Source organism: Pongo pygmaeus, chromosome 10 (genome assembly GCF_028885625.2).
Source record: "Pongo pygmaeus isolate AG05252 chromosome 10, NHGRI_mPonPyg2-v2.0_pri, whole genome shotgun sequence".
Classification (NCBI taxonomy): Eukaryota; Metazoa; Chordata; class Mammalia; order Primates; family Hominidae; genus Pongo; species Pongo pygmaeus.
The window spans coordinates 3,229,364-3,254,030 of record NC_072383.2 but is presented as its reverse complement, the minus strand read 5'-3'; the positions used below and the strand labels follow the sequence as shown (position 1 = coordinate 3,254,030).

The window sequence follows — 24,667 nt, the reverse complement described above, 5'->3', positions numbered from 1 at the left end:
AAACTCCTATTCATCCTTCAAAACCCAGGTGTCACTTGCTCTACTCTGTTATCTCTATATCTTGTCTCTATTAAGCAGTATTAGTTACTCCATTAAGGAGCTCTATTAAGCAGCTACCACTCAGAACTGTAATGATCTGCTTATGTGTCTGACTTCTCCACGCAACTCTGAGCAGCTCAAAGTCCCGGCTTACGGCAGGTGCTCAACTAGCCACAGAGCATCTGCCAACCCTTTCAGTGGAAGAAACAGAAGGCCACAGGATTCGCTGATTCTTTTTTTCAAACTAAGGAGGAAAAAAAAAAAAAGAAGGCTCTTTTTCTCACCTCTCTTTCTGACAGGAATAAACATTTTCGAGCAGGAGAGTCAGAATGTAGCTGTGTGGGCGTAGAGGGGAGGAAAGGACAAGTCAGGCCACCAGGGCTCTGGGTGCAGGCCTGCCGCTGCCTCACCCTAGAATGCTCTCACCTCTCCCTTGGCAGCCCTGTGTTCAAATGCTCAGCGCAGGACAAGCCAGATGACCTCTCGATTCCACGACTTCCTGGCATGAGAAAACTGATCTGCCTTGTGCGAGCCCAGTCAGCCCATTCTCACCAACTGGAGGATCCTGTGCACAGAGCGGGCATTCAGTAAATAGTTGTGGCATGAGTGAATGGATCCAATTGGGACCCCAGCACCCTGATAAGCCACAGAAGGCCTCTGGCCACAGAGTCTGCCACCAAGTTCAGCCAAGGGCACCCAGGCGCCTGGAGGTAGGAGCAGGGGAGGACAAGGCCTCTCCATTTGGGGAAGAGGCCGGAGGGTGTTTTCTGTGCTCTTCACGGGCCAGGGTGGAGGGCCCAGCAGCCCTTTCCTCAGGCTAGAGCGAGCTGCTTACCCTGTTTCAACTGGGACTTTCTCTTCTCTACCCGCCTCCTCCCCACCCCCTCCTGATTGACACCAATGCTTGCTCTGACAAGATTTAAAAATAGATATTAAGACAAGGAAGTTTAATTTTTAATGCTGTGGAGAGGAAGTGAACACAGACCTGGCATTCCCTCACGGCCACATTCCAGGAGTCTCGGGGTATCTGCCAGGCCCCGCACCTGTCCCCCTTCCCCCAGCAGAGGCAGGCCTGACCCACCCTTAAGATCTACTTGTTGCAGCCCTCTAGGAAGACAGCCTGAACCCCTCACACCTGAGCACTCTGGGGGGGCCCTAAGCGCCTCTTGCTGCCCAGGTTACCCTGTGTCTCCTCTGCCTGGAGAGGCCAGGTGAGGCCAGGTCCGAACCCGAGCTCCCTGCTGGGACCCTTGAGCCCACTTACTCCTGTTTTCAGACAGAAGGCACCCCATAGACTCCTTATGACACTCTAGGCCACCCAACACTGACCGTGCACAGACCCCAGCCGGAGCCCACAGAGGCACTCGTGACATGGCTGAGACAGTACTGAGCGTGTGCCACCAATGCAGCTGGCGAGCCTGACCATGCTGCCTGCACCCTAAGGCAGCCAGCGTCTGCGAGGGCCCTGACCTCACTTAAGGGAGTTTAATCAGGGCCCCATCAGCACTCTGCCCGGGGCCACCCTGCACCAACCTTTCCCCTGTTCCAGCAGGCTGGCTGAACACGGCCTCCTCAGCTAATTAGCCTTCATTAAGAGAGCGATCCACAAGGAATAGGCTTTCCAATGGGCCAGAATGTCACTGCTCTGCCAGCCATAATTTAAAGTGATGGGACAGCTCTGCTGGCAAGCATGAAAAATGACCATTATCCTAAGTAGCAATTATGCCAGCAGCCCCAGCCCCGCCCCCCCCGCCCCCCAACATCAGACAGGAACTTGATTTGGGCTGGGAAGAGTCGGGCGGGATCAGGACTTGCTACTCCAGGAAGGGTACACATGACCCCAGCATTCAGAGGGCCCTTTTCCAGCCCACCCCTATACGCTCTTCTCTACTCACAGTTTGAAGCTCTGAGCCTCCTTTGCCCTCTGGGAGGGGCTTAGAATCATTTAATCTCTACTACCAGTATTCTACCAGATGGCCCTGGGAGGACCCAGAGATGGGGCTGACTGAGGAAAATGCCCAGATGGTTTTCAGTGCTAGGAGAAATCCCTTAGGGTGAGTGTGCTTACTGGGGAACGGGATCCTCAGTATGGGGAAATTTTTGTCCCAATTCAAACCTCCTATTCCCTATCCACCTAGAAGCCAGCATTGTCTTTAGCCCTGAGAGTCGGGGCAGGGGATGCAGAAGACAAGAGGAGATGGGACTCAGTCAGGAGTGACCACTGACTCCCTCTCCTCTACCCTCACCTTGCTGCCCTCCTGGAGGCCCCAGATTCCCACAGTGCACTGGGCTGCCAACATGGCTAGCACTGTCTGGTTGAAGTCGCAGTGTCAGGAGCAGACCTGGACCCCCACAAGCAGGCAGGCACCCAGCAGCCTGTAAGGCACCTGCACTTTTCTTAGTAAGGAGGAGGACCATGGGCTGTGTGGCTCCACCTCCCAGCCTACCCCCAGTGACGTCACCCAGCCCTCACCAATACTAGTACCCTAGAAGCTCCACCCAGTGGTGAGGAACCCATGCACGCCTGTGAAGGGTTGCAGTGTACGACAGCTGCACCTCTCTTCCACATGGGAATCCTCCCAAGCGCTCAGAGGCGGGGGGGCGGGGGGGGCTGGCAGCAGTAGTGAGTTTGGAGAAATACCGGGTAGACTCCCGGATCTATGGGAAGAGCTCTATCTATTGATTGCAGGCCTCAGGTTCAACTCTAATCCTTCAGAAAAGCCTCTTTTTTGGATCTGAGCCACAAGACTACAACAAGTTAAGGCTACAAAATTCCTAACAATTGCACCTGGTCCCAGAGGGCTGGGCTTGACCCAGCCTGCACGCTCCCCCTGCCCCCCTGCACAAGACAGCAACAGAGGCCTCCCAGGGAGCCTGACTCATCAACACCCCACCTGCCTTTGAGGTTTTCCCTTCCCATTCTGCTCTTTCCTCTGCTCCTTCCCCAGTATCAGGCCAAGCACCAGCCTGCAGGAAGCCTCCATTTGAGTGGAGCACAGTGACCCACCGCCCCCAAATCCTGGCCAACACCCTGCTGCACCTGCTCCTCCACCTCCCGATAAACACAGTGGCAAACACTCTTACACACAAGCATGAACTTGTCTTCTGCTAAATTCCCCATCTTACCTAAGGTCTATGTCTTATTTCATCATCTCATTTGCTACTAGCATACAAGAAGTGAGTCTTGGAGATTCAATTTTTCCCTGCTTACAGCATGTCATGGGAATTCTGAAAATATTAAGTAATCAGAAAAGTCAGAATCCAGGAGAGAACAACTCCTTGCCTGGTAAAGAGAGTGTAATCAGTACCTTCTAATTAGGAAGAGACAGCAAGTTCTCTCGCTATCAACCATAACGAAAATATATTCCACCAACTAGCTCATTAACCTCTGCCAAGCTTTTAAGGGAAGATGGGAAGAATCGCTTGTCATCCCATAGCTATGGCGCTAGGAGAGCCTTTATCAGAGTCAAGTGTGAGATCTAACTTCTCTTCCCCATCAAATGGAACTCAGGAACCACTACCACATGACAACATGTTGTGGATTTACAGCTCTGGCCCTCCATGCATTCACTCACAAACATATAATGAGGGCCTACAATGTGCAGGGTACAGATCACCGTACTAGCCAGTGAAGAGGTCGCCAAACCACGTCGGGCCCATCCTGGAGAAGAAAGGCACCGCAGGCAGTTATACCAACTCCGGCCAGCAGGTGGCAGGGTGGGGGTTGGGAGGAGTGAGCGCAGCTGAGTGGGGTTACAGGCCCCAGGGTCTTCCTAATAAGGCTTAATATAGGCAGGGTGGGGCAAAACAAAAAGGTAAGTTGAGACTACAAAAAAGGATGGAGAAGGAAGCTGTAAACAATGAAAAGGACAGCATTCGTGTGAATCCAAAGGCACCAGGGAAGCACACACCAGTACTTGGCTGACAGATGCTGGCAGTTGGGTCACAGGACCAGGAGGCACTGGCCCACAGGCAGCCAGAGACGTTCCAGTGGTGCTCGCCACCAGAAAAAGAATGAGACTATCTGCCCCAGCTTCCATAAAACTCTAGGCACATGACAGGTAACATCCTAATAGGGTGGCTGGAGGGCCCAACCCATGGTGACAACTAGGGGAATCCAACTCGAGTCACCTCAAACCAGTCTCCTTGGAAAAGCAGCCCACACCCCAGGCAGGGAGGGGGGCTTCTCTCCCCAAGAGAGACGATGAGGATGCCTGCCCCCCACCTCAGATGGCATGTAACTAGTGAGGTGAGGACAAGCAGGGAGACCATCACGACAGCCCCTGTTGGACCCGAAAGGAAGCCCAGTCCTTCAGGGACCAAGTGATTTGCCCAAGGTCACACAAGAAGCTAATGCAGAACCAAGACTAGAGCCCAGTCTTCTTCCTGCGCTTGTCATTCTATGGGAAAAATCACCCCCTCCACACACATCCCCACCCTAAAAAGTGTTTCAGCTAATGTGGATCACTCCACACAAAAGCTGAATGCCTCTTCAGCACAGCTGCAACTTCACTCTGAATGACTTTCTCCTGCCCCCAGTGCTCCTCCTGGACCACGGGCAGCGGGCAGCTGACAGCCTCCAGTGGGCAGGACAGACTCTGGGACAGAGCCAAACATCTGTGCTATGTCAGGGCTTGGGTGAAGAAAGGCAGAGATGGCAGTTGGGATGAAGGAACGATTCGAGATGAATTTAAGAAGTTTTCAAATGTTCCTAACCAGTATTTCTTATGCACGTGCACATATGTGCGCACAGCCTCCAGAGTCACACAGAGGACAGACAGCAATTCCCAGCTGCCCTACCCATTCATACCTTCTCTAGAAAAGTGCCTCTCACCAAGGACAGGGGCACCCTGCTTGTCTCCCTTTGTCCCTTCCGGCCACTGGGGCTCCCAGAACCTGGAAGCACGTGGCCGGCCAGCTCCCTGCCCGGTCCACTGCAATCCCTCAAAAGCAGCAGCCAGCCACCCGATGGCAGCATGCCCCCACACCCCTCCTTTCCCACCCAGGCCCCAACCCGGGAGCACATCTGAGGACTAGCAAGCAGGTCCATCGGCTTGAGCCAGGGGCTCCTCCTCTTTTTCCTGGGATTCACCGAAAGGAGTGGGAAGATGTGGCCTCTACACCCCGCCCCCCTCCAACCCACTGCCATAAAATGCTGCAGATTGTATTCTTGTGCATTCAGGAGGAATACAAGAAGAAACTCAGAAATACATCCTCACTTGTGCCTATCTCCAACTCAGGCTCACAGCTGTTAAAAATTCTGAGCCCACAGCCATTACTGCAGGCTGCCCAGTCGGAGGCACTTGCAGCCTGGGTTTTCTTATAGGGGAAGGAGGTGGTGCCAAACTTTGCCAGCCTCCTAGGAGTAGAGCAAGTCTCTCCTGAAGACAGGCAAGCTAGAGCCCCCATTCAGCCACCAAAGAGAGGGAGAAAGGAAAGACAAAGGTGCATGAAAGGGGGGCGGGGGCAATTTTTTTAAAAAGCACACTTACCTCTGTGCAGGGAGCAGAGCAATGCAGCACCGAAGAGGGAAAGGGTATTCACGCTATGGTAAGCCAAGAGGAGGAGAAGTGGGCAAAGGGAGAGAGAAACGGAAGGACTTACCCAGAATATCAAATTGAAGAGGAACATCATGTACTTCAAGCAGCAGAGGCAGCCCCTGGCCATGTTGCACTTCTTAAATTCTAGGAGGAACACAAAGGACAGGTCCAGGTAAAACACCACGTACTTGCTGCCTTTGGGTGCATTGTACTTGTCGGTCTTAATGCCGGCCTCGGCGCGGCTCTGGCCCCGGGAGCCCGCGGTGCCGTAGAAGGCGCCGGCCGTGAAGCCGCGGCCGAACGGGCGGCCGGAGGTGGACGGCTTGGCAAAGTCCGAGTCCTTGCTGTCCAAAGATGGACTCCGATGGATCGAAGAATCCTCGCTACTCGACTTCTCCATGCTTGCGGCGTTCCCGGGGGGCGCGAGGGGCGGGGGGCATCGCTCCCAGAATGGGACGGAGGGGGCGCCCAAGTCGGGCGCGGGCTGCGGGAGGGCCGGCGGAGCCTTGCACGCCCCCTCTCTGCACCGGGGCGCACTCGCGGCCGAACCCCGCGCCCAGGGGCTGCTGCCTCTCGGACGGCGCCCTGCTTCTAGCCGGCGGGCCCGGGAGGGCTCTGCGGCGCCGCGCGGCTCTCTGCGCGCTCGCGAACGGTCCCCGGGAACCGGCTCGCCCGCGTAACTCAGCGTCTTTGGGGAGGCTGCAATTTGATTTCTCTTTCCAGGGCGTCAGCTCGCCTCTGGCCGCACTGGCCGCTCCACACGAGGCAGAAGGGCACCGGGATCCAGGCTCCCCGGGCACACCTCTCCCAGCCCAGCCCAGCCCCAGCGCTGAGCCCCACCACTTGGCCGGCGCTCCGCCTCCTCTCGTTCCGCGACTTTGCGGAGCTGCCGCCGGCCCTGGGCTGCCCCGGCGCGCGGCGGACAGTGCCGAGGGACCCGCCGCAGCTGCAACCGCTGGGCTTTCCCTGCGAAATCCCGGCCCCGACTCGCGACTCTGAAATCGCCTGGAGCCCCCTCCCCGGGCCCTCCGCCCCGCCCCCTGCTTTGCATTCAACCAATGGGCGCGAGGCCTTCCCGGCCCCGCTGGGGAGCCACCCCCTCCCCAATGACACACTATCTTTAATGGGATTAGCGTTCTGCTGTGTGCCTAAACAAGTGCGCCGCGAGCACTCGCTAAATGTCAAGGGCTCTGCAGCTGAGGGGTGAACCAGAACCTTCAACGGAAAGCGCTGGTCTCTTTTACCGGAGCAAGGGGGCGGCGAAAGGAGGGGGATGGCTGGAGGTACCCACGGCCCAAGCAAGCCAGAGGAAAGGTCTGGGGAGAAGGACTGGAGGGGGACAGAAGCGCGGCCGCTGTCGACTGGCCGCCGCCCCCTATGCACTTGGGGGCCTGTCCGGCCAGGGCACGCGGTCTCCCGGACAGACCTACACACACTCTCTCACACACACGCCTCCCCACCCCCCCATGCCTTTGCACACGTGGGTCTGGCTAGAGCGCACAGGGAGAAAGGACCGCGGGGAGGCGCGAGGTATCGGAAAGCGCTGGGGGCCTCTGCGGGGTGCGCGCCGCCCTCTCCGTCCCCTCGGCGCGCACGCACGGGCGCGCACACAAGCCGCTCCGCCAGGCTCCTGCAGCTGCGCGAACCCTTGCCCCGCGTTCTCGGTTGGGACGCTGCGGCGGCTGGAACCCCAGGCAGGCTGACAGGGACAGGTGGACGAAGCGGGGTCCTACCTTGCCTTTCCTCACCCCGCCTGTGCCAAGAGTGATGTAGGGGTGCCCTTGGCCACTGTCTGGGTGCTCTCCCGTGAGGTCAGAGAAACGAGCTTTTGCTCGGGGCTTGGGAACATCCTACCGTAAAACACTACAACTGGGCAGCCTCCCTTGGGCTGGTGCAGAAGTCTGCATTGCCGACCGGGACACCACACTTTGCAAATGATGAGGATTAGAAGACTTGCGGGTGGGGAGCCCACCTCTCTTTTCTGCTACCCTTCCAGTCACTCAGGAAGACAGTACTGAGAGCACCCGAGGGCAGGAGCCACATTTTACCAGGTTCTGTAACCCCACCCCGTACCACAGGGCTTGGCCTCTGGGAGGCGCTCAATAGGGATGGCTGGATGGAAGAATTCATGTCCTACCTGGGGCTGTGGGTGTGAAAAGTCCTCCCTGGATGCCAGCAGGTATTCATGTCACACCTAGAACTGTGTGCTAAACCCTGGGCCAGGCCCTTGAAGAAACAGATATGAGAAGTGGGGCTCCCTGCCCTTCAGGCAGCCACAATCCAGTTAGGAAGACAGAAGGGCATTAATCACCACGGCAGCACAAATGGGCAGACACAGAGCTACCACAACAGGCATGGCTATGGTGGGAGGGGGACATGAATTCCAGCCAGAGGGACTTCCAGACCCTCATCACAGAGCTGTTGTGGTGACCTGTGCTGGTGAGCCTGCAGCCTCACTGGCTCCCTGGCAGGCCCGCCTCCTAGAGGTGAGAGCTCTCCCATTCTGAGTGCAGCTCCCTTACTTTAAAGGAACCTGCAGTGGTTTTACCATCCTGAGCCCCTTCCCAGCTCAGATGGGGACCCCAACAATAAAACCTAGTGTGTATTACAGCCACCAGCAGCTACTCTCTCTGGGTTCGGCACAGCAGTCCCACCGATGCTGTCTGCAGATGAAGGGGCAGATGTCTAGTCGCCTCCTGATGTAGCATCAGGGCTGCCTGACTGGCATGGCTAATGTCTTTTGTCCTCTGCAGCCTCTGGCCGCTTCTGAGGGGCCCATGGCTGTCACTTCATTCTCACAACATTACTTCTTTGATGCAAGGATAGATCATTTACCAGCCGGACCAAGAGTCAAGAGACCTGTTTTTCACTTTGAGCTCTTTTTAGCTGTGTGATCAAGGGCAAGGCAGTTTGCTTTTCTGAGCTCCCATTTCCTCTTCTTTAACATGGGGATTAAAAGAGCCTACCTCCTAGCGGTGTTACAAGCATAAAGTCAGCTGGTGGATGTGAGGAGAGTCTGAGGACATAAGACTGAACAAATTGGAGGGGCTGATCCTACCAGTCTCAGATGGGGGCCTGGTGTCACGGAGGGCCCTTGCAGGGTGGCCCCCTCTACCTCCTAACCCTTTTTCATCTCTTCTGCCCAGCTCACGCTTTGTCCAGGCAGAATAGTTTCCTCATTGTCCCTAGATCTTTCCATCTTCATTTCTGATTATAAATGAATTTGTGCCACTAACCACTTCCTCAGAAGTCTGGGCCTTGGGGTTGGGATGGTCCCCAGCAGGTAGGGAGAAACAACAGGCAGGTAAGAGAGGAAGTGGAGGCTGCAATGCAACAGTTCTGCCTCCTCTGGTCACACTTGTCAAAGGGCACTGAAGTCACACCTGTCAGTCCCTGAGCAAAGCTGCAGTGAAGTCCCATCAGGGCACCCAGCTTAGTCATCAGAATCATAAAAGCAACTTTGACGTATAAGTCTTTATATACCCCAGGGACCAAGCTTCCCACAAAGTAACTCACTCAATCTTCATGACAACCCTACAAGATAGGTATACCCTATTACCCCATTTTACAGAAAAGAAAACTGATTTCACAGCCCATGCACCACACTCTCTTAGACTCTATAACAGTTTCTGCCCTTAAGAATCTTCCAGGCTAACAGATTCTTAAAGCACAACGGGGAACCTGAAATACCATGTCCTGATGTGAGGTCATTAGATGAAAGGACCCTGAGCAAGGGGCAGTGCTCCTGGACTGCTAATGAGAAAGGCGAGTCATCACCCAGATGGCCTTGAGTTACCTGACACAGGCTGGAAGAAGGAAGCTGGTGTGGGGAGACGCAGCGTAATCTAGTCCCATCTTAGGAGGAAGGTGGTAGAGCAGCCTCAGGAAGGCAGCTCTAGGAACACGTCCCTCCTCCTCCCTCTCTCACCATGAGCACACCATCCATTGGTGCTGGCTTGTTCAAGATAGGAGGACGCAGAACAAGGACCCACGGAAGACACAAAGCTGAGTAAGACAAGGCGTGGGCCTCAAGGAGCTCAGGATCTAGCTGAAACGACCCACCTTCTACCCCCACTCACAACTGCAGCTAGAGAAGCCCAAAGCAGAGTGATGCACAGAGCACAGACCGTGGCAGGACGGGCACCAAGCTGTCCCTTGGCCTGCCCTTGCAGAAGGGCTCTCTGAGGTGGGTGGCCACCCTAGAAAGGCGTGAGTGTGGTACCTTCGGGAGGCAGGGAGGGGACAGGCCTGACTGAAACAAGAGAAGGTGCTTAGAGGTCAAAGTGAGCTACCCTGTGAAACCTTGCATGGCACATGAAAAGTCTGGGCTGCATCCTGCAGTGTCCCAAGCAGTGGGGCCCATGATTAACTGGTGCCCTAGGAAGCTGGGCCTGGCACTGGCATCAGGGTGGAGGAGAGATGAGAGATGAAAAGACCAGTGGCTGTGGCTGCCTCAGTTCCTTAGATTGGGGGTACAGATGGAACAATCAGATAGAAATGGTGCTGTGAGACATCATCCCTCTGGCAGCTCCCGATCCTTCTCAGCTTGCCACCCAGGCGAGCTGGCAGGTGCAGGCTGCCCTTCAGGGGTTCTCTGAGCGTGTGAACAAGGCAGCCTGACTTCACTTTCCTTTTATTTTTTTTTTTTAACAAAAAAGTGAAGCAAGTACAGCATTCTCAGAGGGGAAGAAGAAAAGTGAATACATGAAATCAACATGCCACATCTCTGCTGGCTGGCAACGGGGGAGATGTGGGCTTTGGAGTAAATGCCAAGCTCTCTCTGCCTCTCTGTGAATTCCTCAGGCTGGCAGCATGAGACAGGGCTCAGTCTTTGGTCTCTCCCTCACCCACACACAATCAGAACCAATGGGCCAGCCCACAGCCCCTTTCTGACCCATGCTGAATATTCCCACATTTGACACAAGGTACAGCTTGTAAGGCACCCTGTGCCTTTAAGCCTCAAACAAGGCAGCCTCCCACAAAGCCAGGGTTCAGGTTAGACACAAAGTGGCACCTGCTACCCAAAAGAGCATGTAAGACGGGCACCATTTTAGAAGGGAGAGCTAGCTACTCACCTCCCCCCAATTTTTAAACTCCAAATTTGGGATCTTCTTTCACTGTACAGTACAGAAAATGCTTTCATTGCTGAGCAAACCATTTAGCAACCGTGCCAAAAGAGAACGATGGAGAGGTTCCTAGCAGGGGGCCCACATGGTGTGGGGGAGGCTACAGGGCAGGGGCTAGGAGATTGGGTGTTACCATACTTGGCCATGATTCAGGAAGGACGGTAACATTGATGGTGAAAGGGTTGGGGTAGAAAAGAAGGAATGGTACTGTTACTTGTTTTTAATCTGTTTGTTTTTTGAAGTTTCTGAGACCAGTAAAGAAAAGAAAGGCCAGGCATGGTTGCTCATACATGTAATCCCAAAACTTTGGGAGGCCAAGGCAGGTGAATCACTTGAGCCCAGAAATTCGAGATGAACCTAGGGAACATAGTGAGACCCTATCTCTACAAAAAATACAAAAATTAGCTGGGTGTGGTGGCATGCACCTGTAGTCCCAGCTACTCAGGAGGCTGAGGCGGGAGGATCATTTGAGCCTGGGAGGTCGAGGCTGCAGTGAGCCATGATTGTGCCACCACACTTTGCTTGGGTGACAGAGTGAGACCCTATCTCAAAAAAGAAAAGAAAAGAAAAAAACAAGCAGGGTTTGGCTTTGGTGGGAAAGTTCACAGACAGAGGGACACAAAGGGTGGCCAGGGTACCTCCCTCTCTGGAGAAAGGTCTGCTCCTCCCTCCTTCTTGGCCCTTTGTTCAGACTGCAACTGCAGTTTGCCCACCTGCCTCTGCTCTGGTCACTGAGCTTCTATAAGAAGGCAGAGGCTGTGTCTGGGTCATTTTACCCCACCCCCCAGTACCTGTCAGTGACCGCCCCACAGCAGGTACTCAGGAAGTGCTGGAGGACAGAGGGGAAAGGCAGACCAGTGTGCCTAAATCTTGAGCTCTCCTCAAGGACAGCCTGAGAGCCCTGAGTTCATTAACTAAAGGATGGGGCCCAAGCCAGAAATCTATGGAATTGTTCCTGGAAAGCAGGCTATCCAAGGGCGTCTGAACCTGACGAGCTGAAACACCCAGCTACAGATAAGAGTGCAAATGCCATGCGGTCAACTGTTTCACTCACAGCCATATCCCCAGCACGTGGCACGGCCTGGAACGGATGGATGGATGGACAGACAGAAGGACAGATAAACAAATGTATGGAGGAAGAGGTGGGAAAGATCTAGGTAGAAAAAAGAGAAGACTGAGACAGGAGCAAGTCAGGGAACAGGGCAGCCCCTCGACCTCTGCCCAATTGGAGTAGGCTAGGCCTCTTGGAGGGGCTGCACAGAGCACAGCCAGGAGCACTGCTGCCCCAGCTCCAAGTCTCTGGTGAACTCTTACACATTCCCTAGTGTTGCGTGTCACCTCTCAAAGCCCAAGAGCAAAGCTGCCCCCCGGCTACGGTCAGCCCTCATCAGAGGCCACTTCTGGCTAGCAGAAAACATGGCCATGCAGAGACCCTTGGCTATGTGTGCACTCTACCCACGACAGGTGGGCACACTGCTCAGAGCATGTACTGGGGCCTTCGGAAAGATCAGTTAGCTTAGCGCCAAGGAAACACGGGCACAGCTATAAAGCAGCTACAGCAATCCTGCCCCAGCCAGGAGTACTGAAAATGTGGCTTCTGGACCATGAGGAGCCAGGCAGGTGGTGTGGATTGTCACAAAGCCAACCTCACTCCCACTGTCCCCGAAATCGGCTCACACCACATGCCCTGGTGACTGTGGGTCAGCCGGGCTCAGATGCCTTCAATGACCCCTGTCCATACCACTATCCAACTCAACCACAGAGAACAAAACTCTAGTAAAATAATGAAGGGGGAACACTCTGGGCCTTGGGACTAGATGAATCTGTGTCCAAATCCCATCTAGAGTGAGTTACCCCACTGCTGGATGCCTAGAATGACCACTTAACTGCTCCATATCTCAGTTTCTTCAGCTAGAAAATGGAAATAATATGCACCTTCCCCAGCACTATGTAAAAAAATAAGGAATAAAGGTTACGAGGGAACACAGAAGCTGTTCAATGGATGGAGGCACTATTATCATTCCCAACAATACTTATTACAGTCAACATGGGCCCAGCTCCTGTCTAGCTACAGTGTAGCTGAACAGAGAAAGAAACATCATCAATACCTAATGTGTGGCTGAAATTCTAAGGGAAATGCTGGCTGCTCCTCCTCCTCCTCAGGGAGGCCCTCAGCTCTGAGCCCTCTTCTCTTCTGCCAACTTTCCTCTATTTGACCATCTCCTCCGTTCCAGGGCCATCTGCATGCTGGTGACCCCTAAATGCACAACTGGACCTGACTTGTCTCCTGAGCCCCGAGCACAGGTCCCCACCTCCTGTTTGTCATCCCTGTGGCTGTCTCCCAGACAGCTCCAGGAGGGACTGACCTTGCCCCAGACGTGCTCCCTGGCACTATCCGCTCCTTCTCAACAAACGGCTTAAGTTCTCACCCCACTGCTTACACCAGAAGCCCCAGACTCATCCTTGGCTCCCGGTTGTCACTTGCTCCCACCTCGAAGCAAACACAAGTCCAAGCCGCAGAGCCTCCCTGCATCTGGCATCCTCCCCGGCCCCGCCCTTGTCCAGCCCTGCTTCATGGCTCGCCTGGGGTCCTGCGGCAGCCCCCGCAGCCCTCCATTCCCTCCTGCGCCCATCCATTCACCAACAGCAGCCAATGCGATCTTCCCACTCATGTGCCTCTCCACTGTAACCTCATCAGTGGCTTCCCATCTTACTTGGATTACAATTGTGTGTGTGCCTGTGTGTTTCCTAGTCTACTTTTCTAGTACAGTCCAAATCCTTAGAGCAACCCTGAAGGGCCGGCATGACTGATCCCTGCCTTTCTCTCCAGCCCCCGTCCAACATTCTCTGCTCACCCATTATTGCCACAGCCATGAACTCTCGGTGCTCTGGCCTCCTCAGAGCCTCCGCCCATGCTGTTCCGTCTGCCTGGATGCTCTTCCTGGGCCCACTGCCTGGCTTCACTCTACTCACCCCTGAGCTCTTGTGAATTATTGAAGAAGGTCTATTCTGGTTTTCTGGCTGCCCCCCATTGTCAAAATTAAAGCCCTCTTTCTTTTCAATACATCTTCTCACAGCACCATTTGCCCCTTTTTTTCTCATAGCAGTCACCATCATTGGAAAGTCCATGTTTGTTAGGGTGACAATGTTACTGTCTGATTCTTCTACTAGACCATGAACCCCAAAGAGGCAGAGACTGCCTATGTCTCTCTCACTGCTTTACACCCAGTACCCAGTACTATTCCTGACCTACAGTAGGGGCCCAATCAATACCTGATGAATACATGCAGAGGAGCTCAAGTGAGGGCAGGCACAGGGCAGGCAGGGCCAGCAGGGAGGGCTTCCGGGGCTTTCCAGGTGTCTGATCACCTCGTGCCACCTAAGGAACAAAGCCTGAGGACACTGATGACCTGTATGGTTGCTCAACCTCTGGTTCCTCAACTATAAAACAAGCAGGCTGGACTAGCTGTTTCTCTAAGGTTCCTTGGAGCCCTGAAATTCACACCCTATGAAATGGGACTGGACGGGCAGGGGGAAGGGGAAGAGCACCCTGGCAGGGGGGCAGCTGGGCAGAACCAAGGCACAGCAGAGGGCCCAGGACATGTGAGAGGTGCCCACACTCTCCACTGGAATGAAGCTTTGCAGAAAGGGAGCCTGAAAGGAGGGTGGGCCAGAGCACAGATGACCCTGCATGCCAGTTTAAAATCTGCACAGGTGCTTGCCCATCCCACTCCTCTCAGCAACTCCATCTCCTATACCTTTATTGCCTACACTCCCACCAAAATCAACCCACATCAAATTCCCCCTCATCCCCTGGCCTTTGCACTGGATGCTCCCTCCTCCTGAAAACCCCTTTCCCACACACCCCGAATGGCTAACATCCACAATCCAGTTGGCATCAGGGTGCTGTCACCTCCTCCAGGAAGCCTCCTTGGTATACCAATAACACATAGTTAATCCTGCCATGACGCTACCTGTTCCCTGACCTTCCTCCACTCCCAAATTGTGAGCTCCTTGAATGCAAGGACTGTGTCCCTCCTCTTTGTCTTCCAAGCACTTGGCATTTGTCTAGCACACTGGTGCTCTGAAGTCACTGCTGAATGCATGAGTAGCAACAGGAAGAACCTTTGTGTGCACCTTAAGGTGAGAGCAGCTCTTTAGAAAAATCAGCCTTTGCTTGGAGCAGGGGAAGCTTTACAAAGAGTCAGAATGGCCACTCCTGCAGGACAGTCATCTCCTCTTAGAGAAGGTTTACCAGGTAAGAGGGGACAGCAGAGATTGGGCCCTAGAAGAACGGGGCTGATAGTCTGCCTGGACAAAGAGTCACCCACTCTGGGCTCTCAGGCCCTGTTTTCCAGGAAAGTTCCAAAGCAGCCCATCTTTCATCCTAAGGCCAATCAGCATCCCTATCAGATCCTCAAAAGGGCCTGGAGTAAGAGGCAGTGTGCTGGACAGACAGATGTACCTGCCCATACACATATGCACACACTGAGCCCACTGCTCCTGGAAAACAGGAGAAAGAAAGCATTTGTTATTAGTGCTTATCAAGGAAGGCAGGTGGCTGCGGGGAGGATGAGATAAGGCAGACCGCCGGGCACACGGAAGTGTGATGAAGCCTACGACTTATTGCCATGCACCAGTGGAAACGTACTGACCCAGCAAATCCAATATTCCTAAACCACTCCACGGAGGGTGCTGACTTGCCAGCTGGGACGGTGCTCTGTAACCTCACATCCAGCCTGACTGTGCAGCTGGGACCTTTCTGCTGATTTCAGGAGCTGCTCCTGCTGCCTCCCTCGGCCCACTCTCCCTCTACGGGGCTGGTACTGGAGCCGATGTAGAAGGCGGCAGTGTGTGAGCAGCACTTGGGGGTGCTCTAAAGTGAAGAAGATGGAGAAGAACCAGCGCCCCAGATTCCACACTGCTCTGCAGCCCTCAGGGGAGGGAGCCTGTGCATGTTCCACTCTCGCTGATAGAGTGAGAGGTGTCTGGATGGGTGGCAGGGACAGACTTGGGCATCCCTAATGGCTGTCATGGCTCGAAGGCCCGCAGTGCATTAAGTCACTTGTGGTCTCTGAACTTCCATTGGCTGCTCTGTAAAGTAAGACAGGAGCACTGGCTGTCGTCTCACTCCGTCTCTCTTCCCTCCTCCCCATCAGGCTGGCCCACAGCTATGGGGCTGTCATTCAAGGTGCCTCCCACTGAAGGGGGCCTCCTAAAGGCATCCAGCCCGTCTGAAACCTGGAGGCATCTTTTCTCATTTCAAGGTACTTGAGGTGAAAATGGTCACAACTCACACCCTCGAATCAGCCATCCAGGCTACCAAGCCTCTTACAGTCCCAAAAGGTGCTTTCAAAGGCTCTTAGGTTGCTCCAGCCCAGGTCTGTTCCTGTTGTAACCCAGTCACACATGACTGGGCTGCCTCCTGTCTGCCAGTCTCCTGACCAGGCTCCCTGCACCCACTCCCTCCTTAGTCACCCTGCCACATGCTGCCACTGGTACTGGCCCAAGGCAGAGCTCAGCACATGCCATCAGCTCAAAAACTTCCCCAGGGATTTAAACACAAATACTCAAGCTTGTCACTGGGGCCCTTCTACATGGTACTCTGTCAGCCTTCTTCCCCACAAATCCCAGAGCTGTGCCCTCTGCTTCCAGCAACACCAGCCCCTCGAGGGGCAGCCCACCCCTGTGCCTGCATGCACCTGCCCTCCACCTCCGAAGCCTCCCCCATCCTGCTCGGCCTTGAGGAGATGTTTCAAGGTTCATCTCAAATGCCACATCCTCCACAAAAGATCCCCCAAAATGAAGAGGCACTCTTCTTGTTCTAGTCGTCTCTTTTGGACACTGATTTTACTCTGCATTGCATCACAGTTCTTTGCATAAATGCTTTTTCTTTGTACAAGACTAGAAGCTCCAAGGGGGGAGAGCTCACCTGTGCTCCTCTTGCAGCAACCAGCGCAGCTCCATACGTGGTGCACACTTAGGAAACTAAAGGGAAACTGAGTCCCTCCCACAATGCACAGAGCCCCCGAGCCTCACCCCCACCTTCACCACACACACTCACCTCAGTGCACATATCCGACACCCTCTAACACTGCCCTCAGCCTATCTGGGAGGGATTCACCTTGATAGATCACCACCATGTGTCCTCTCTGGACGCCCTCTGTGGAGTCACCCACCAGATCCAGCCATCTACAGAAACCACCGGGGGGCTCAGATGTCCAGCCTGGAGCTCTGAGAATGTGGCTGGGCTCCATGAGGCCCAATGTGTCCGGGTGGCTGCATGTCACTCATCCCCCAAGCTCCGGCCCCAAGAGGCGCTTCCACATCCCAGCCAGGCCAGGCGCCAGGGCACACCTGCTCTTCCCCTCCCCCACACTGCTGCCAGAGGAAATGCCAGCCCGAAGCCACGGCCAGCCGGACACAGCAGGGACACACCCTGGGCACTGGTGCTGCCCCCTCCCTTCCTCTGCCACCCAGGCCTGGGTCTGACTAGCACCCTGGTGCAGCCCCCATCTCTCCATGCATGCATATTCCACCTGCTGCTCTGTCTGCTTCCTGCAGAGATGAGCACACAGCAAGCAAAGTAGTACCGCAGGAGCCTGGCAGGGCACAGAGCAGGCCACCCCAGTGCTGTGGAACCCGGGGAGACACTGACAGCTCCCTGAGTGCAGGACACATGTGTTGAATGAATGGATGAATGAATGAATGAATGAATGTGAGCATGCTTCTGTTTCCTCATCAGTATAACAGGGTTAAGTGTGACCGTGAGGAACAGATGAGGCAGTGTCTGGGAAACTACTTTATCAGGTGGGAGGCACTTGTCTTCGGAACCTTTCACCCCCACACACCACAGCCAGCCATCACACTTCACAGGAGCTCGATAAAACCGAGACACCTATGCTGATGAATCAATCCCTGCAGAGTTCCCCAGCACCCATAGGTACACCACCCTGGGTTTGCCACTACAGATGTTGCCAAGGAGAATTAGCATTTATGGAGCAAATGCTCCATCTGCATCTGGGCGAAGAGCAATAAAATGAAAGGGTGGAACAGAAGTACCCCTGAGTATGTGCAGGAACTGGGGGTTCAGCCTGGCAGTGCCCCGAGGACCTGCCCAGGGAGAGTCTGGCCCATCAGGAAGGGCTTCTTGGAGAAGGGGTACATGCTGGGCTTGCATGGCATCCAAACAGAATGAGGACAGAAGAGAGAGAGTCCTACATGCCTGAATACCACAAGCAAAGGCCTGTTCATGGTGACCCTTGCAGCTTTTTTGAGGGACTCTCATACTAATGATCACATCTGATCCTCACCACACCCCTGCAAGATAAGCAGGGAAGTTGTCTCCGTTTGTAAAAGAGGGAACAAAGGACCAAAGAGGGGAGTGCACTCGTCTAAGCAAGTAAGGAGAGCTGGGACTGGAACCTATGTCTCCTGACTTCCAAAAGAGTGATCTTTCCTTACACCAAGCGGCCTTACCTGGGTCCAGTGCTGGGCCCTGCTTTTATGGATGAAGCTGGCCACTCCTGGACATACACATACTCATGCCACATGCACAAAGGGAGGCAGAGGAAGGAAGGAAGCAGGCCGAGAGGACGCTCGTGCATTTAGGATTACCCAGCTAGGAAAAGCAGAGACGCCCCACACTGCAAGACCAAAGGACAAGCCCTGTCAATCCTGGAAAACACACCACTGCCCCGCCAACCCCAACCTCCATCACCCTCATCCAGTGTCCCCTGTGCTCTTTCTGACATGGCATGAACACAGGTGATCTGCCAAGTGAAAGAAAACAGAGGCCCTCCCCTCTGAAAGCACAGCACAGGTACAGTACAGGTAACAAGCCAGTGGTGGGCTGGTAGATGTTCAACAATCAGCTCTACAGGGGAAAAGCCCCAATTCACAGTGCTTGCCAATGCCACGGTGTAAGTACTCCCACCACAGCCAGTTTCAAGCTACTGGCAGGCAAATGTTCTAATTACTTTCTAATAGGCTCTCAAGAACCAGTACAAGTAGGCTCCAGCAAACAACTGTAACAAACCCATCTCCCTCCCTCCAAAAGAAACTCCAGGCAGAGAAAAGAAATCCAGCACCATCCTGCCTCCTCCTCCCCAGGAGTAAAAGTCTCAGGTCAGAGCTTGGGGAATAGAAACAGAGGCTGGACGAGTCATAGGGAAAGGATGGGGCAGCCCCCTCTCTGGTCTCCTGGGGCCTCCCCAAGAAAAACACAACTGAAATTAGCTCTTATACTACAGTGATCGTGTCTCTTAAATGAGACCATGCCACTGCTCTGTGCAAAACCCCCAATGCCTTCTCATGTCTCTCAAAGAAAAAGACAAAGTTCTCAGAAGAACACATACACACACACACACACACACACACACACACACAAACGAACTCCTGGCCCACTCACTCCACTCCAGCGACATTGTCTTACATTGGAGCCTTTACATTGGCTGTCCCCTCTGCCTGGAACATTCTTCTCCTAGATCTCAGCATTGCCACTCCTCTCAGCTCCTGTAAACCTCCACTCAAATGGCATCTTCTCCATGAGGCCTTCCCTGACCACCCCATTCAAAACTGTACCTCCCCCAGCACACTCCATCTCTCTTCTGCTCTGCTTCACTTACTGCTGTATTCCCAAGGCTACGAACAGAGCTTCACATGAGGCAGGTATAAGTATTTTTGAAAGAACGAATGAATGCCTGGGAAAGGTCTCTCCCAAACCCCTAGGTGCCATCTTGGTTTCCCAAGAGCAGACAACTGGGGAGTGAGGGAGCCCCGTAGTTAGCGCCTACCCAGCTGAGATTCAGGATACCTGCATTCTTGCCCTGGCCCTGACATGTGACTTGGCACAGCTGCACCCTCCATCCCAACTTCGCACTTCATCTTCTCTCTTCATTTAGGCTTTAATGGGACCCTATATGGCTAACCCTGGGCAGTACCGAGGGCCGGAGCTAAGGCCAAACAGGACACCAAGTCTGAAGGCCCCTGAGCTCCGCAGTGAGAGGCTCCGAGGTCAGGATCGAGGCATTCCCTTTATTCAAAGGTCTAGGAAAGACAAGCCCTTTGCTTCCCCTCTGCACCAGCCACACCCAAACTCCAGCTACATCCATTCCCCATTATCCAGCTCTGGGCCTAGAAGAAACCCCCCAAAACACTCTCTACCCCAGTGGTTAAAGCCAGCAGAGCCCCAAGCCCAGGCGGCTGCCCCATCAGGCCTCAGGCGGGCTCCCCACATGCCCAGCGGCCAGCTCACGCTGCTATTTTAAGCTCTGCGGTCCCAGCTGCAGCACGTAGCCACAGCAGGCTGGCAGCTGGGGTGGAGGTAGGGAAGCGAATTCACTAAGGAGTGCTGACCTGAGGCGCTCCGAAAGGGGAGACTGGTCATCCCCTTACCACCACCCCTTCTCTACACAGACTGGAAACTCCCAGGCTCACCCTCAAATCCACCAGCCATGGGGAAAGTGAGTCAGGAGCTGCATTGAGCACGCCCACATTCCATTTCTGAAAGTGACCCCCTGAGTTTCCACAGCAAAATGACTCCTAGCCCCACCCTGCCAACCCCTGGAAATCCCAGCAAAGCTAGAACAAGCACAGCACCCATCTTCCAGGTGCTAACAACGTGAGACAGATACCAAAAGCACAGGCCAAAGAAAGGAGTTAACCTGCTACTGTCTGAGACGGCTTATCCGCCGAGTCCCCCAGCTCCCTTCTCCCACCCCGTCTCCGCTCAGTGACTGTGCACAGTGCCAGGCATACAGCCACACTCAATAAATACTTGCTGATTAAATGACTGCTTCTAAATGCATGCTAAAACCAAACATGATGGAAGTGGTCCAGGGATAACACAGTCTTCACTACTCTTATCATGAGCCTCGTTATTATCTGTGTTTCTGCTGACCTCATCGGACACTGAAACAGAATAAAGACTATAGAACCAGGGAACCAACAGAGTTTAGTAACAAAGCAAGGATGCCTCCCTGCTGGCCAGGGAGGAAGTCTGCCATTTGCACCACTCCAGCAGGACAGTTACACTGCATTCCCTGTGAACTGTGCCCCCTGAAGTTGTGCAACACAGAGGCCCTGTTCTAACCCCCACTCTGCCATGGACATCCAAGCCTCCGAGAGCTGGCTTGAGAAGGAATGCACAGAACAGGAACTCTGGGTGCAAGCTATTCCCATCCCCAACCTCATGCTGCAGAACATCAGCAAAACCGTGCAGGGCAGGACGGGTCACACATGCCCGGGGCTCCCGGCAGCATCCCATGCCTCTAATCGCTCAGCTGAAGCAACATCAGCACCAGGGAAAGAGGCAGGAAATCCAGACGGTGCTATCATCAGGGAGCCCTGCTACCTTTCCCCTTGCTACCTGTCTCTCTCAAGACTAAACCAGCACCCACACCTTAAAGAAATAGATTCACTACCTGGATTTGGGGGAAGACGGAAATTCCTTGGACTCTTTCTTTTTTTCTCTTTCTCTTTCTCTCTTTCTTTCTCTCTTTCTCTTTCTTTCTTTCTTTTTTTCTTTTTTTAATAGGGTCTCACTCTGTCACCCAGGCTGGAATGCAGTGGCACAACCTCAGCTCACTGCAGCCTCCACTTCCTGGGTTCAAGTGAGCCTCCCACTTCAGCCTCCCAAGTAGCTGGGAGTACAAGTGTGCACCACCATGCCCAGCTAATTTTTGTATTTTTTCTGGAGACGGGATTTTGCCATGTTGCCCAGACTGCTCTCAAACTCCTGAACTCCTGAACTCAAGCAAGCTGCCCATCTCGGCCCCCCAAAGTACTGGGATTACAGGTGTGCACCGTGCCTGGCTGGATTTTCTTATTGAAGGAAGATCCCAGAAGCTATGGGCCTTCAGACATCATTTGGTCTACTTCTCCCTCCCCCTCCCTTCCCTGGCTTCAATCAATCCAGACCCTTCTAGACATTTCTATTATAATTGTAGAAGCAATGACAACAGCCTGCAATTACAGAAAAATGTATGCTGTTCAAAGGGATCTCACATACACGACCATCACAAAAGCCCTAGGAAGTCACTGCAGCAGACATCATTGTACCCAACGAACAAAAAGATTCCAAAGGTGAAGTGGCACACACCTGAGGCCAATCACCGAGTAGACTGGAACCCGGATCTTCATACATCTAGTCCAGTGTTCTTTCCCAAATGCCGAGTTCCCTCTAAAATTACTTCTCTAAGCGTGGGTCCCAGGCCAGTTGCTCCAGAATCCCTGGGTGTTTGGTGATGAATGCAAATTCTGGGGCCCACTCTGGCCTAAAAGTATCTGGAGGCAGAATGTCGATAACCTGCCCTGTGAATGCTCTGTGGGGGATTCTGAACTGTGTTCAACCCTGAGAGCCCCTGCTTTCTTTGTTGACTGGATCTAACTGGCTCGTCCTTTCACTAACCAAGCAGCAGCTAATCTCCTACCGCCACCAGCAACTCTCCCCAAACTAGAGCCTCTCTGGGTACAAAACCTCCATTGCTGTCCTTGGGTTCATCTCCCTGAAGATACATTTGCACCTAATAGCCAAGGTGACCCTTACACATTTCTGTCAAGAACTGGAAGTCACGCCAGCTGGGGAGACAATCCTAGCCAAAATCTCCCCTCCCCATCTTGAGAAGGGACAGATCTTAGACCTGCCTAAATCCCTCTGTTCAGCCCAAGCCCATATTCCAGATGTGCCTAGCACAGAGGGATGCAGTGGGAGAGAAAGGAAAGGAAGAAGCAGCATGAAATCACTCCGAAGTGGCCTTTCTTTATGGCACCCTGGGGCCCCCACCCCCCCAGAAGCTTTCTCTGAGCACTTGGCCACCGCGGGTGCTCGTACTTGCATGTGTCATCAGCAGTGGCGCGAGCTCTGCCTTTGACTGTTTACTTTCAGGTACGCCCTCACCCCAGCAAATCCGACAGAGCAGATCCCCAGTATTCTGAGCCTCAGTCCCGGAGACAGCTCTCAACCTGCCTCGGGCATCTGTCTCCAACCATGTGGCCCTGACCCTGTCTCTACCACTCTGTGTTGTGCTCAGCTCTTGACTGGCTGTTGCAGCCTCAGGGAGGGCTGTGTGGCCTGGCTCGCCTCTCTGCCTGCCTGCCCCAATTCTAGGCTCCAATTAGCCTCCCTTCCCTTGGCATGGAGGTTCCTCAGGCTGATGGCCCAGTTACAGATCCCCGCCTGGTGGTCCCAACACACAACTTCCTCCCACTTTCTCCCCCTCACTGCCTCTCGATCACAAGGCCTGGCTGACAGCCTGAGGGGCAGGTCTCTCTTTGCGGACAGACCTGTCAGCTGCAAGAGAATGGGGTGCCAGTTGTATTCGTGCTGAGTCACCTTTAGCATCTCCCACACCCTAGTCATGTGCCAGTTGCTCCATAGCACTGTTGAATGAATGAATGGGCAGATGAATGAATGAAGAACTGCAGCCCAGCCAACTTTTCTGGTGGTATCTAGTGAAAAAAAAAAAAAAAAGGTAGGAAGAGGGAAGAAAGTCATAGGAAGAGAAAGAGAAAAGAGCTCCCTCACATAAGGCCAAGAACAAGGCCAACAGCTCAGAGGAGGCTGTGGGCCCCAGGCAGCCTTGGGTGGGCGCAGCAACAGCCTTCCTACCTCCAAAACCCTGAAGCCCCCCACCCTCCATCAGTAACCAGAATTAGCAAATTAGCAGTTTCTCCATTCCATCAAGCAGAGCATCCCCCAAGCAGAAAGCCAGTCTGATCTGGGTGAATTAACTGAGTAATTAACTTCCCTGATCTGCTCCCTCCCAGCCCACCTTTCAGAAAGGGTTGGTAGCACCCCACAGGAGGGCTGACTAGGGGCTGGGGGTTCAGGGGGCTACAGCCTTCTCCACCAGCCCCAACTTGCCAAAAATTCCTGTCTACCCTACATCACACACAGGCCCTCCAAAGACCTCAAAGCCCCCTCCCAAGGCACACAGGCCTCCAACACACAAACACAAGCACACAACACATGTGCACATTCATGTCCACACACTGGCTGTGGGAACACCCCTCAGTCAGCCTGGATTCTGGCTGTGGTTCCAGTTTTGAGCTGAGGCACCCATGGGACACTGCAGGTGGCCTGTCAGATACAGCAAAGGAGCAAGGAGAAGCAGGTAAAATGAATCTGGAGAAAAGACTGAAGCGAATCACAGAAAGTAAGAGGCAGTGCAGGGCAGAGGGAAGGGCACAAGGGCTGGGGTCAGAAGGCCCAGGTGTGAGTCCCAGTTCTGTCCCCTAGGGACAATGTGACTTTGGGCATGTCACTTAACCCCATGAGCTTCAGTTTCCCCCATCTACGAAATGGGCATAAAGCCTACCTCCCTTCTGGGCTGTCCTAGGATGAAACGAGCTCACTAGGTGTTACTTATGTCCAATCTCCTCCTCTCTGCCCAGGCCAGAGGTCACCAGGCAGCCCTGCTGTCATTTCTCAGCTCTCACTACCATGGGCATCGCCTTAGGATTCTGGGCCCCCACCTGCCTACCTCCACTTTCTTCCTGAGAGATGCGGATGAGGTGGCAGGGAGACGTGGGTCAAATCAGTCCTATCGTATTCAAATCCCAGCTCTGCCCCATGACACTCTCCTTCTCTGCATCTCAGTTTCCTCGTCTGAATTATGGATACAATAAATGTCCAACCACACACAGTTAATGATCTATGTCCAGGGCCCAATTCCGTGCCTGGCACACACCACACTTCATACACAGTAGATAATATTTCTTTTAATTATCATCCCCATCATGATTCTGGCTAATGGAATTAGTCTTCCCCTCTGGAGAAATAAAGCAGAGGCCTAATTCCTCTCCCAGGTGCCAGCCTCTCACACATAAGATGGTGCCACGGGCCCCGAGTCTTCTCTTCCCCAAGCAAACATCCCCCCCACCCATCTTTCCACTGTGACACCAAAGCCCCCTGCCCAGTCTCCTCCTTGTCTCTCCTGGTCTACCAGTGCTCTCCCTAAA

The 24,667-nt window shown here is 53.9% G+C and overlaps 1 protein-coding gene across 5 annotated transcripts in view; it reads right to left on the bottom strand.

The window, feature by feature from the left end:
• Positions 1–24,667, bottom strand: part of TSPAN9 (tetraspanin 9) — a 205,602-nt gene that overhangs the window by 78,108 nt on the left and 102,827 nt on the right. For 4 of the 5 annotated variants that reach the window (XM_054443905.2, XM_063672335.1, XM_054443907.2 and 1 more), the window contains one exon: positions 5,644–5,723. In XM_054443905.2, the coding sequence (XP_054299880.1) occupies positions 5,644–5,706 (63 nt within the window). In that variant the 5' untranslated portion in view covers positions 5,707–5,723. Of the gene's footprint in view, positions 1–5,643; positions 5,999–24,667 lie in introns of those variants that run through there. The other variant, XM_054443904.2, reaches the window with a different exon arrangement.